General features: G+C 44.4%; 1 protein-coding gene across 1 annotated transcript; it reads left to right on the top strand.

The window, feature by feature from the left end:
• Nucleotides 1–207: 207 nt before the first annotated feature.
• Nucleotides 208–12,065, top strand: mphosph8 (M-phase phosphoprotein 8). The gene is made up of 14 exons (XM_028992150.1): nucleotides 208–427; nucleotides 4,671–4,820; nucleotides 4,953–5,972; nucleotides 6,060–6,150; nucleotides 6,511–6,900; nucleotides 7,001–7,126; nucleotides 7,550–7,638; nucleotides 7,826–7,966; nucleotides 8,164–8,256; nucleotides 8,335–8,489; nucleotides 9,461–9,615; nucleotides 9,858–9,982; nucleotides 10,138–10,221; nucleotides 10,724–12,065. The coding sequence occupies exons 1-14, from the start codon at nucleotides 326–328 to the stop codon at nucleotides 10,763–10,765; spliced, it is 2,763 nt and encodes a 920-aa protein (XP_028847983.1). The 5' UTR covers nucleotides 208–325; the 3' UTR covers nucleotides 10,766–12,065.
• Nucleotides 12,066–13,819: the final 1,754 nt, after the last annotated feature.

Below are 13,819 nucleotides of genomic sequence, written 5' to 3'. Positions count from 1 at the left end.
GAAAAGGGAACGAAATGACTGCACGCCGAGGAGGAAGTTCTACAGTAAAGTGCCGCATTTCCTTCCATTTGTACCACTACAGCTACTACCGCAATGCGAGTGGTTGTGTTGTTTGCCCGTTACAAAATCCTGCGGTGTGATTGGCTAACATTGAGTCACGCCCATGTTGCCCCGCCCAGTCTCTTCTCTCCCCCCGGAAGTAGATCACTACGCTGTAGTTCGCCACTGTTGCCGCGACGAGGCCTTCCCTGCCATGCAGGCGCCGCACGTTTAATCTGTGTTGATCGTTTTCTTTTAATTCGTGTTTTTATTGCGTCGTGCCGCCATGGCCACCGCGGCGGAGAGGACGGAACCGGGCGACAGCGAGCAGGACGAGGAGGAGGATGTGTATGAAGTGGAGAACATTGTTGACATGCGGGCGGAGGGGGTGAGTTGGTCAGCTAGCCGCGTTTAGCGTAGGCGCCCGGCGAGCCCGGACAAATTTTCCCCGATTGTTGGCTCCAGCACACGGTTCGCTTCTCAGTCCTGGACAAGCGCGGAGTCCGAGATTAGGACGAGCGGAGGGTGCAGATTTTCGGTCCTGTGTTCAAAGTCCACAGCTCCTCTTCAAAATCATTCTCTTGTGAAAAGTTAGTTGTGCTGCTGCGAAAACCGCATCACGGACACACTTGGAATTACTGAGTAAAAAACCCAACACCCTTGGTTCCGTGTCTGTTCCCAATCATTTAAACTACTAGTCTTAGCTCGACAGCGCTGAGACGTTAGACGTCCATCCTGCTCCAGGCCGCAAGAAGAACCAGACGCACCCGACGACGTCACGTGCACGCGCTCAACGTTTTACAACAACATTTATTCCTTATAAAGCCCAAAATCACACACAGTGTGTCTCAATGGGCTTTGACGGGCCCTGCAGTTGACACCCCATCACACTTGACCCTTCTGCACACAAGGAAAACTGTAGGAGAGGAAAAAAAGAGAGGAAGAAACACTGGGACGGAGTGATAGAGCGAGGGACGCTCTTCCAGGGTAGAGTGAGCCTGCAAGTGGTGTCGGTGCAGGGTTGGTGATGATCTGTCCAATAAGAGAAAAAGTTGTAGAGGTGGAGAAGTCCATAGTGTAGTCCGGTGTCATTGTGTACAACACGTGTCCATTGTGATGCTACTGGTCCATTTGAAAGTCCCTGAAGCTTTGTTGTTGTTATGGTGGTGGTGGCTCTGGTGACCCTCTGGTTCGTTCAGTCTCCCTGGACACACTCGGGGTTAAGTGGTAGTAAGTGGGGTTTGAGGGAGGCTACTACCACCCTTGGGTTTTGATTATGATTATAATGAGCCTGTATTATTTTACCTGTCCGCGTTTTTTCCGCGTGACATGGGTCTGAATAGAAGTACAGAAAGAATTATAATTAATGACTGACCAAGTTCGACTGACCAAAAAATGAATATGTATCTGTATATATCTACAAATTTACAATTTAAACAATTTAACAAAATGTACCGAAGTGTGTTTGTTTGTCTGACAGCGGTTGGAAGAAAAGACCTTCTGAACCTCTCCTTCCCACATCGTGGGAAGCTGCTCAGTGCTGTCAGAGTTTCCTGCATGGGGTGGGAGATGTTGTCCAACAGGGCCACCATTCTCCTGTCACTCACCACCTCCACTGGGTCCAGAGGGCATCCTAGAACAGAGCTGGCCCTCCGGATCAGCCTGTTCAGCCTCTTCCTGTCCCCAGCAGAGATGCTGCTACCCCAGCAGACCACACCGTGAAAGATGGCTGATGCCACTACAGAGTCATAAAAAGTCTTCAGGAGTGGCCCCTGTACTCCAAAAGACCTGAGCCTCCGCAGCAGGTACAGCCTGCTCTGCCCTTTTTTATAAAGTGCATTAGTGTTATGAGTCCAGTCAAGTTTATTGTTCAGATGAAGGTACTTGTAGCTCTCCACAGCCTCAATGTCCATACCCTGGATGTCCAGTGGTTGCAGTGGAGGATGTTTGTGCCTGCGGAAATCTACCACCAGCTCTTTGGTTTTTCCAGTGTTGATCTGGAGGTAGTTCTGCTGGCACCAGTCCACAAAGTCCCGTGTCAGTTCTATGTACTCCCTGTCGTCTCCATCAGTGATGAGGCCGACTATTGCAGAGAACTTCTGTAGGAAGCAGTTAGTGGAGTTGTGTGAGAAGTCTGCACTGTAGATTGTGAAGATTGTCCCTCCGGGGCCCCGTACTGCAGACAACCGTGTCTGACACACAGTCCTGAGCTCTCACATACTGTGGTCGGTTAGCGAGGTAGTCCAGGATCCATGTGGCTAGGTGATGGTCCACTCCTGTGTACTCCAGCTTGTCCCTCAGGATTGTGGGTAGGATGGTGTTGAAAACACTGGAGAAATCAAAGAACGTGATTCTCACAGTGCTCCTAGCGGTCTCCAGGTGAGAGAGGTGGATGTAGGAGGTGGATGATGGCATCATCCACTCCAATGCCAGGCTGGTAAGCAAACTGAAGCAGGTCCAGTGATGAGCTCACCCTAGGCTGAAGCTGGGCCAGGATCAGCCGCTCCAGGGTCTTCATCAGGTGGTATGTCAGAGCCACCGGCCTGCAGCTGTTGAGGTCCTTGGGATGTGGAGTCTTTGGCACTGGTACCACACAAGAGGTTTTCCGGAGCTGTGGGACTCTCCCCAGCTTCAGGCTCAGGTTAAAAATGTGCACCAACACCCCGCACAGCTGATCTGCGCAGGACCTGACAAGCCTTGAGCTGATTCAATCTGGACCCGCTGCCTTCCTGGCTCTCACCCTCCTCAGGTCTCTCCTAACCTGCATGGTTGAGAGAGACAGGCACCAAACAAGTGACGTTCCTAAATGACCCCAAACCTCCGAACCCTGGCGTATACATTTCCATGCTGCTCTTGGTGATTTTCGGTTTTGTGCTGGTCTGTTCACTGCACTGGTCCTGGAGCACAGTCTAACTTCTTCCTGAAAACCAGCACCTCTGCATTGGACATTGTTTTATGCTGTAGACTCGTTCCTCACTTCCGCTTCTCTCCCAGACGTCACTGTGTTCCATGCTGTATGTCAGCGTTTGTACCCTCCTCGCGCCCTCCTTTGACTACATAATTCCCACGTTTTTTAACCTTTCACCGCTGAGCTTTGTGTTTGTTCATATGTCTGTCACGGTGTGGTGTGTGTGTGTGTGTGTCCAGTCACGAAATGAGAGATGTAACATGCAGACCGTCTGCATCCCTTCAGAGTTCATCCTCGTGTATACTGGATACACACGAGCTGATCATAGCAACAGACAGATCTTATGTCCTTTCTGCTTGCAGAACATGTCACTCTTGCTTAATTTATTCTCCCTGCAATATAAGACATGCACACAATTTAATTAACAAAGAAAGTCTTCGTGTATCAAGAGCTACGTCTTGGTCACCAGCAAAGACTGGCCTGCATTTCTACTGTCACACACCACACCGGCAACGTGAAGTATTTTCAATACTTTTAATAATTTCTTCAGCTCCCCAAACTACTCAAGAAATGCTTTTGCCTCACTGCCTTACAGCTTCTGACTTCACAGGTCCTTGGTTTCAGACCAGGAACATTTTAGTGCCACTTTGTAGCCAAATTTACCTACCAATATAGGAACCAACATCAGCCCAGGGGGAAATTGATATTAGAAAGTAGTCCATTGTCTGTAGACATATCTGTTGGGATCTGGAAATCTGAGACATGTCATCCACTCTGTCTCACCAAAGCACACAGCATCCCAAACAGACTGGGCTGGCGAGGAATGTGTCACCTCGGAGACAGCCAGTGCGCCGAGCTCGCCGCTCTTCCCCACAGTGATGCATGTGACAGATTGGTTTCCACACTGACTTCTTTCTTCATGTTTTATTAGGTCAAAATACCGACAATACTGTGAAAATACAGGCTTGTCTTGTTTTCATGAAAAATCACTTCTACATTTTAAAAAAAACCTCATTCATACTGTTTGGATATGGAAGATAGGAAATGAACCTAGGGCCATAGAGAGAAGTGAAGGAAAGTGAGTGACAGCACTACAGGAGGGAGTGTGCAGAGGGGCAAAGAGACATGAAGCAGGAATGGCAATGACTGACAGAGAGACAGACAGGAAGTCCCGCCCTTGAGACCTGGCAGATGAACTGCATTATGTTATCTGCAATTCGCTGTCCAGGAGACTTTTAAAAATGGAAAGGGCTTGACGTTGAAAAGATATATAATGAAAGTGAAAGGAAATCCTCAATATATACTCATTATGAAATATATATATTCATTCAGTGTATTGCTTTAAATGGTAAATTCTATTCTGTGTTCTTTCATGCATCATTTCTTTAGAATATCATTTATAATTTAAGGCTGATTGTTGAACTTGTTTTTGTAAAGTATAAACTACAGTGTGTATGTATGTATGTACGTTATATGTACATATTACACCCTACCAGTCAAAAGTTTGAACACACCTACTCCGAGACTGAGGTGGGGCCAATTATTTCCACTTTCACCTTTTCCATCATTATAGTATGTTTTACTGTTCTGAAATGAAAAACTTTAATTAGTTTAACTACTGCTTAAAACTTTTGCACAGTACTGTATATCATTGGCTTTTTGGGCCTTATTGCCACATTTATTTGTGCTATTTATTTATTTATTTGTGACCTTTTACGTTTAGGGGCTGGTGCTATATCGTGTGCGATGGAAGAACTACACATCAGATGATGACACGTGGGAACCAGAAGCTAATTTGGAAGACTGCAAGGAGGTCCTGCTGGCATACAGAAAGGCCCTGGCTGAGAACAAGCCCAAAAAGGAATCTGGCTTGGTAAATGCTCTGAAATATAAAATAAACAAGTATATCGATAGAGGTTCATAACAGCCTTGCACTTTTCATCGAAACTCTTCCAGGGTTGTACTAATATCTTTGCATTGTTGTTTTGTTGTTGTCTTTGCTCAGAAATTGCCTACAAAGAGTGAAATCTTTGATGCTGATTCTGAAAGTGACAGTGACCCAAACCGTCCCAGGGAAGTCCCTGTGAAAAAGAAGAAGAAAAAGAAGAAACAACAAGAGGAAGAGGAGGAGGAGGAAGATGTTTCTGTGAAAGAGAGGAAGAAAAAGAAGAAGAAAGAGAAATGGAAGGAAGACAAGCCTCTGCCAGCGCCCGAGACTGATGAGGAGGACACCAGGGTCCCTTCACCTTTACCCCAGCAAAGGAAAGACAAAACCCTCGACAGCAAGAAGAGGCTGAAATCAGACGATGAAGAATCCCCTGTTGCCCCGAAGAAACATAAGAAGGACAAGACCAGAGGTGAGGGAAAGCAAAAGAAGGACAGTACACAGGACATAAAGTATAAGAAGAAGAAAGTAATAAAAGGCCTGGAGTCGTCTGAGGATGAAGACGCAGTCAGTGAAGTGACGACGGAATCGCACACTGATGATACAGCGACGGCAGAGACCAACGCAGAACAGCAGATGAGGACGTCCTCGGGGAAGGCGGTGGAAAAGCCCCAGCAGAAACCTGAGGGTGCTGATGCTACCAGGGCCAAGCACAAGAAAGGCAAGTCGGACCTGAAGCTGCAGGGCTTTAAAGACCTCCTCCAGGAGAAGAAGTCCAAGAAGTCAGAGGTGTCCACGCCTCCCCTGAAGGAAAGCAGCCTCGGCAAACTCAAAGGTCTCACCGGTGCCAAGAGCAAAGCCTCCCGGAGCGAGGAGGAGCCGGACTCCAGCGACCCTGTACAGAAGTCAAAGTCAAAAGGCAAAGGTCAGGAGGTCACCTCAGCTCCTCAGAAGCTGCCCCAAGTATCCCCGTCGTCCTCTTCGGCACCTGCCCCTGCGAGCAAGTCCAAAGAAGAGGAGCCGAAGGAAGAGGGTGGGGACAAATCTCGGTCCACAAATCTGTTTGAGAAGTTTCTGCTGAACTGTGAGGCGAAAGATCGCGTTCCCAGGAGGCAGCCAGCTGCGGGGTCCGGAGACAAAGTAAGCCTTCACAGAATGCTTCATGGTATTTATGGAGTGTTTTGCCGGACGATGGGCTCACTAACTTTGCCTCTTACTACATTGTAGGCCGTGGCCAAGGCTGACAAGAAAGGGAAGCCCATGAAGGAGTCACCTGCGCGGAGGCCTGAGCCGGAGAAGCCGGAAAAGAACAAGGAAGGTGAGGATGACAAGTTATTTAAATCAGTGTCACTGAGAGCCGAATGTCAAATCAGGAACGCGATACATTTCAGTCTCAGCAATGAAAAGATGACGTTTTTAATGCAGCAATTGACGCGCTATTAACACAAATGCGGGTTAAAGACTGCAGAGCAAGATTATTGGGAAAGTGATGCAGTTGTTCGAGGTTATTTCCACTGCAGACTTTTTAATACATTTTTTTACAGAGGGAGCAATGCAATTACATATCCGACCGAAGCACAGTTTTTTAATTCTGTCCAGATCACTCTGCTTTTAGTGTGCGATAATTCTGTGTGCTTATTTGTAATCACCGGTCTGTTTGAATCTTCCCATCTCCCAGCACTTCGTCCGGCTCATAGCCCTGGTACCCCCGAGATGGAGGAGAAACCCGAGGAGACGACGGCAAAGTTAAAGGCTGAGGATTCGGCACGGGAACGAAAAGAGCGTTTGGAAGAGGAGGAGAGAAAGAGGAAAGAAAGGATAGAAGAAGCTCAGAAGGAGCGGAAAGAGAGAATGGAGGAGGCGCAGAGGGCGCGGCAAAGGCTGGCAGAGGAGACCCGCCTAGACCGGGAGAGAAGAGCCTCAAGTGAAGCGATGGCATCTCCGGACTCTCTTGAAGACGCTGGGAGATGGAAGGACAGAAGAAGGAAGAGGCAGGACAGTGAATCACGCCTCTTCATATCTTGTGAAGACAATCAGGACAGTCTGGAGCGGCCGGAAAAAATGCCCGGTACGTAGCTCTTCCATGCTGACTCTAAATGCCTTGGTAGTGGTCATCCTTTCCATACTTTATCGGCCTGTGTTCTTTGTTTTTTTTTTTTCACGGACAGATAGGGGTCAGTCGTCTTTGAACCTTGGGGGAGTCGATCTCAAGCTGAACTGGATGACATTGGAGGACTTTCAGAAACACTTAAACGGAGAGGATGAGATTCTCTGCCCAAAACCGCTTTCACCAAGTGAGCGCTTGTCACACACACACACACACACCTTCATCGTCTTCATCGTCATCATGTTCTGTGATTATAAATTTTTTGCTGTTCACATCCTGAAACATGATGTTGACTGGTTTTAAATTATGAGAACATGAACACTTACCTAAAACTTTATTAAAAGCGCCCAGTCGTTGTCCAATATTGATCTCAAGGTGGTGTAAGCTATCAATTGATCATCAGTTAGTTACAGAATTGTGACCCATTTAATTATTATGCTGTCATTGTATCAGGCTTTACAATATTGAAATAGGTGTGAGTACAAGTGTTAGGAATGTTCACATTGTTAACTGACTGTGCGCCCGTACTTGAGACGGTGGATTTCCGTAATGTTCTACTAGCCTCTCTTGACTGGTTCTGTGCTGCGGCATCTTTCCATTTACAATTCAGGTGAGCTGCGGGAGGCTGTAAAAACTGGAGATTACCTGGCTGTGAAACTTGCACTCTCTTCTAAAGAAGAGTATAATCTGGACCAGGAGGTGCGTGTCTCGGCTTGAAAACTAATTTGCAGGAGGCTTTAACTAAAGCCCCTTTTTCCATTGTTGCTTGTTTCAGCCCTGCTGTAACCAGCAAATTGCATCAGTGTGATAATTACGTTACTTTACATTTACATTATATAAACTCCCCCTGCCATAAATGAAAATGTCGGTACAATGCCCTCTACAGGACTCCAGTGGTATGTCTCTGTTGATGCTGGCAGCGGCAGGCGGTCAGGATGACATCCTTCGGCTGCTGATTAAAAAAGGCGTGAGGGTGAATGGCAGACAGAAGAACGGCACCACAGCACTGATGCATGCTGCTGATAAGGTATGCCGGTAACCACACAAGTTCTTGTTCATGAATTCATATAGAAGATGCTCCTATCCAAAGTGACTTTATGTTTGTCTAAACAAGCTACTATCGATCAGAATCTGTCTATAATCTCTATCATAGTTATAGTGTGTGTGTGTGTGTTTGTATATATGTGTGTGTTTCTATTTATTTCTTTAATTTACACCCTTCAGCCGCAGAATTTTCTGACAACAGTGGCTATTCTGTTGGAGGCAGGGTCATTAGTCAACGCCCAAACCCAAAGTGGGGAGACTGCGCTGATGAAGGTAAGGCGTTTGAGCTGATTTAAATTACGCCACGAGGTGTTTGGGATTGGCTGTTCATTTCTTGCCTTCTACTGCCAGGCGTGTAAGAAGGGGAATGCAGATGTTGTGCACCTGCTGCTGGAGTATGGCGCAGACTGCAACATCCTGTCCAAGCACAAGAACACAGCCATGTACTTTGCCAAGATCTGCAACAATGTTGCACTTTATGACCTAATCAAAGACCACATCAACACGTGAGTTGGCAGAGGTGGCAAAAGAACAAACATTCTGCACTCAAACAGCACTACAGATAACCTGGTGAAAATGTAGTCGTTGTTGTATTTGCCTCTATTAGGAATACAAGCGTCACTAAAACAGTTGCATGTTTCCTTGCATGTCTTGCCCATTTGTCTTGTTATCGTATGTTATGTTAAAAAATGTCTAACATGTCCAAACATTCCAGTGGGAATATGTAGATGCGTGCACATGCTGCCCTGGCCCGCTGTTCCTCGGTGAGAGTTCAAATGAGTGTTGAAAGACCGAGAGAGAGTGCTAGGTAAACCAAGTAGGTTCAGTGCACAATGCCACAGTGGTTGGTCAGCAATCGTATGAAAGGAGCTGAACTAGCTCCTGGCACCTCTCAGCAATCTGCGCACAGGAGTGTCAGTATGGGGGGAAACGCCAGCACTGCACACCTCAGGTACCCCCTGAGTACTTCACCACAGTCCTCCCATGGCACATGGTTCAGATTGGCTTCTGCAGGGAACAAGGATGAGGCCTTTGCATGTATTAAAGGAGTAGGAAGTGTATGTAGCTAAAAGGTGACCATAACATTTAAAACCAAGTTAAAGATACCCAGAAACCCTTTCACTGCTGAAAATAGATAGCACAATAAATGTTTCAAATGTGAGAAATTTCAAATGTGATGCCTGCTGAAGATCTCAAAGGAGTTTAGCATGGTGTAAACAGTTTGAATATTGTCTGGGCAAATTCTGGATCTTTTCATGGCAAGTGTTTCAGATGTGTATCTTCGTGAGACTAAAGTGAAGTCAGAATGTATCTTGGAAGTCAACTCCTATGATTATGCAAACAACACGGTACTTTTCTGTCGCCTTCCACTCAAAATATCAGTATGATGTATTTTTCAGATGGTCAAACAATCCAAAATTTTTCTCAGTTTGTACACAAATGATATTATACACACTATATTTTCTCTCTCTCTCAGGTTGTCAACAGTAGCAGAGGAGACCATTCGAGCGTTTTTTGAAACAAGGCTTACTGTGCTGGAGCCAGTGTTCCCACTGGCCTGCCACAGGCTGTGTGAAGGACCAGACTTTTCCTTGGAATTCAGCTACAAACCCCCTGCTCATAATTTAGAGGGTAAAGTTAAAAAAAAAAAAAAAAAAAAAAACATGCACTTCAGCTTTCACACTATTGTACATGTTGCACAGAATATGCCTGGAAACTGTTTTATAGATGTAGTGAGAGCTGTTGAATATCATACTGCAAGCAACATATGTAATGGAAAGGGAGTAATGACTTTTTGACCAGTTTATTTTTTTGAAGATACTGTATCTGTAAGGGTTAGTGGATGTAAATCTAAAATACTTTTGTATTGACAGGATCAGGCATCTTGCTCTTCATCTTCCATGCCAACTTCTTGACTGAGATTACAGCCAGGCTCTATGGGCCATGCAGTGTCCATGCAGTCATTCTCAATGACAATTTCCAGCTACCCATCTTCCTTGTGAGTCACTTCTGCTTTGAATTTTGGTTCATTTGCATAAAGCCAGTTAGGTGAGAAGCATCGGGCTATCATTTCTCTCAGTGATTTTGTTTAAAACGTTTGTGTGTTACATATACTTGTAAATACTTGACAGTGTTCTTTGTATCTTGCTGTAGGACAGTCACTTCATCTACTCTTTTAACCCTGTACTGGGCATCAACAAACTGTTCATCAGACTGGCTGAAGCTCCTACAGCTAAGGTACAAAACAGATTGGGGTTATGGAAGGATGTACATTGACCATTTTTGTGACCCTGAGGTCACAACAGTTAACATAAAAAACAATAACCACAGTCCTGAGATTGGGCCCGAGCTCTCAAATAAAGATATATATATGTTTACAATAAAAATCTGAGGGGGGAAATAAATAAATAAAAATAAATAGACAAACTTCAAGCAAAAATGAAACTTAAAAAGAGACATAAGTGGCCGATACAACAAGGCTTTGAACTGGTCTCCATCTTCTTTCAAAGATGTGAGTCTTCAACTGTAGTTGTGCTGTCAACTGTTCCATTAAATATAACTGTGTGGTTTTTGTTTTTTTTCCACTGAGATTGTGGGTGGTTTCCGGTTTCAACCATGAGGTCTTTTTAATATATATAAAAAATATGTAGTTAATATGTAACCTAACAAATTGACTACATATAGGTAGGTCACATTTATACTTTTGAAATGTAATCAAATGATCTTTCTTGCTTTCTAGGTCAAGCTTCTCATCTGTGCATACAGAGTCCAGCTGCAATGATGCCCTTCCAGGTCAAAGTTTAAGAGAGTTTCAGTAAAACCAGAACTTCAGCAGGATACTCAAGGCATGCCAGTCACATGAAGCTGTGGTTACTGGATGGAGCAGTAATTTCCCAGAGGTGCCACCAGCGTTACAGACCATGCGATAATGTGCGCCACCCCGCATGATACATCAGAAATGTGCCACCCCTGATCCAGCCAGTGGCATAGGCGATGGATGTGGCAGGGTGGGCTGTGTTCCCCTGTCATTTGTAAATCTTGTTTGTACATTGTTTTCTTTCGTCAATAGATTTATTTATCTGTGTATTAAATTAGCTCAACATTAATCCGCTCTCACTCGTGCCTCAGAGGTTACCTTCTGTGTGTGAGACCTTTGTTACGTGTGGATTTTGCGTGTGAGCACACTCTTGTGTATTCGTGTGTAGGAATGCCCAGTAGTGAAAAACTTGGCACCCAATCACCAGAGCTTCTGGAGCTCTAAGGGTTGTTAGAGTCCCCGTAACTTTTTATAAAGAATGTTTTCATTTCTTCAGCTCTTCTGAGATCTCTGGGCTCAACGGGGTAGGTGGAGTAGGCTGTTGTTTTTTTTTTTTTTATAGATGTCTGGAGGAGGTGTATACATACAAACTGAAGGGCTATGATTTTTAAATGTTTTTTATTTGAATTTATGTTCGGACGTTGACCCTTTTTGGTGTCTAAAACTTAAAGGTTCATTTAAAAAAAAAAAAAGCTTCAATTTTTTTTGTCTTTTGAACTGCTGCTATCCAAACCTATCTTTGTTTTGATGTTAAATACTGCCTTGTTTCATTTGGAAAGACAGAAGTTCTGTAAATGGTGTCCATGATACCAGTATTAGATAAGAGTAAGTATCATTTATTTGCCTGGCCTACATGTATTTTTTTCACATAACAGAAGCAGAGTTAATGGAAACGATTTTGCAGTTCTGAAAAATAGATAAAATTTGCATTCAAAAAGAAATGGAGCTTCTTAGATTCGCAGAATGATATACAAACACACACCCACTTTTCAGCATGTTGCTGTACGAGTGCTAGTGTGAGAGGGCATGTGTGTGGTTTGCTAGAGGATCTGTGCTTGTCCTTCTCCCAAGTGTTGGGTCTGAACCCCCCAATTAGACTTTATATTAACAAAAAATCTGTACATAGTGTTTCCATTTAAAGAATTAACATCTGCTTTGTTGGTTTTATCTACAACTGTAAAGCAGATATGTATTTAAGATGTTTAGTTTTTGACTATGTCCCATTTACCGAAAACGCCATTAAACAGACTGGATGGTGACACTTTTTCTTGAAGAACTTGAAGGCTTCTGTGTAGGAAGGTTGTGTGCTGAATCTGGAAATACTGAGTGGTTGTTAAGACTATATTATCTTTTACGGGGCAGTGGTGGCCTAGTGGTTAAGGAAGCGGCCCCGTAATTAGAAGGTTGCCGGTTGGAATCCCGATCCGCCAAGGTGCCACCGAGCAAAGCACCGTCCCCACACACTGCTCCCTGGGCACCTGTCATGGCTGCCCACTGCTCACCAAGGGTGGTGGTTAAAAGCAGAGGACACATTTCGTTGTGTCGCCGTATGCTATGCTGCAGTGTATCACAATGACAAACACTTCACTTTCACTTACTAGTAACACAAGTGGGACATTTACAGGCCATTTTGCTCCCTGGACCGGCTTCACTGGTTGATGGCATTGTGTGATAAAGATTGGCATGACAAAAATTTCCAGCCTGTATATATACAGATAAACTTAACATAGTGTAGGTTTGGTTATAGAAAGCTATGATATGATGCATGGACAATACAGATACAACTCATATAAAGAACACCACCAATGGGTAGAGGTTGCATAGCGGATTAGGAAGCGGCTCCATAATCAGAAGGCTGCCAGTTTGAATCCCGATCCGCCGAGGTGCCACTGAAATGCCATCACAATGCAGTGTATTACAGTGACAATCGCTTCACTTTCACCATTTAAAAAACTATTTATTCCCCATGCTGAATGTAGTTCTAAAAAAAATAAGAGGTCCGCCGTGCAGTTTGGGGTTTTGATATTAAAATTAGGCAAATGGTTAAATGCTGCACGTACACCCCAGAAAAATGGAACTTGGCCAAGCCATACACGTTTACAGGAGCCTACTGTGTGGGGGCAACAGGCCCACCTCTGTTTGCATCACCTCCTGCTTGTCCATTATTAGTTTCTTCTGAAAACCTTCACTTCAACAAGGATTTGACTCCAGTCTCACAGACCTACACTTTTTCTGTTGAGGACCACGTCCACAGGTTAGCTAAGGTTTGCTGAACTTGCTGACGAGTAACATGGATTGCTTGAATAAATGAATAAATTCTTGGGAGGCCAATGTAGCCCAAAAACCTTATCTATTAAAAAAAAAATTCCTTATCTATTAAAATCATAATACCCTCAATAAAGCATTGCCAAGACATGTAGATTTCTGTATCACAGAATGTTACTGAACAGAGTGTTAACAGAAGGTTAATGCTAATATCTAATTCGGCTATTTTTTTTCCATATTACAACGTTTCAAATTTTGTACGTAAACTAAGTTTTTTTACGCATGTATGTAAATGAAATGTAATAACACAATTCCACCGCTGGGTGGGGTTAATGAAACCATACAAAATATTCATAGAGACCGCGCTCCCGGCGGCTGATTTAGAAGCTGTTAACTACATTTTAAATAAAAAATAATAATATTCATAATAATAAGAAGAAAACGTTGCTAGGAAAAGTTGTCGTGCGCTTCATTAGACGATGTCAATTGAACGGGCGACCTGCTACCGAGATATGAGTCGCTTAACCCCCGTAGTTAAACCTGGCCCGCCATGTTCTGAGTCCAGGTTATTTTGGTCATGGATATGTCGTTCACACCCGGATCCTGTAACGTTCATCCTGTTTTACTGAATTGTTTACGGCCAGTGATCTGTTTATAGGTTGCCTTTTTCATCCTCGTATGTTTTATTCCAGTAATGTTTTCAGGATGCATGTTTTCATGATGTTACACTGGCGCAATCGTCACAATATACAG

Source organism: Denticeps clupeoides, chromosome 9 (assembly GCF_900700375.1).
Source record: "Denticeps clupeoides chromosome 9, fDenClu1.1, whole genome shotgun sequence".
Taxonomy (NCBI): domain Eukaryota; kingdom Metazoa; phylum Chordata; class Actinopteri; order Clupeiformes; family Denticipitidae; genus Denticeps; species Denticeps clupeoides.
This window is presented reverse-complemented; position numbering and strand designations above follow the sequence as displayed.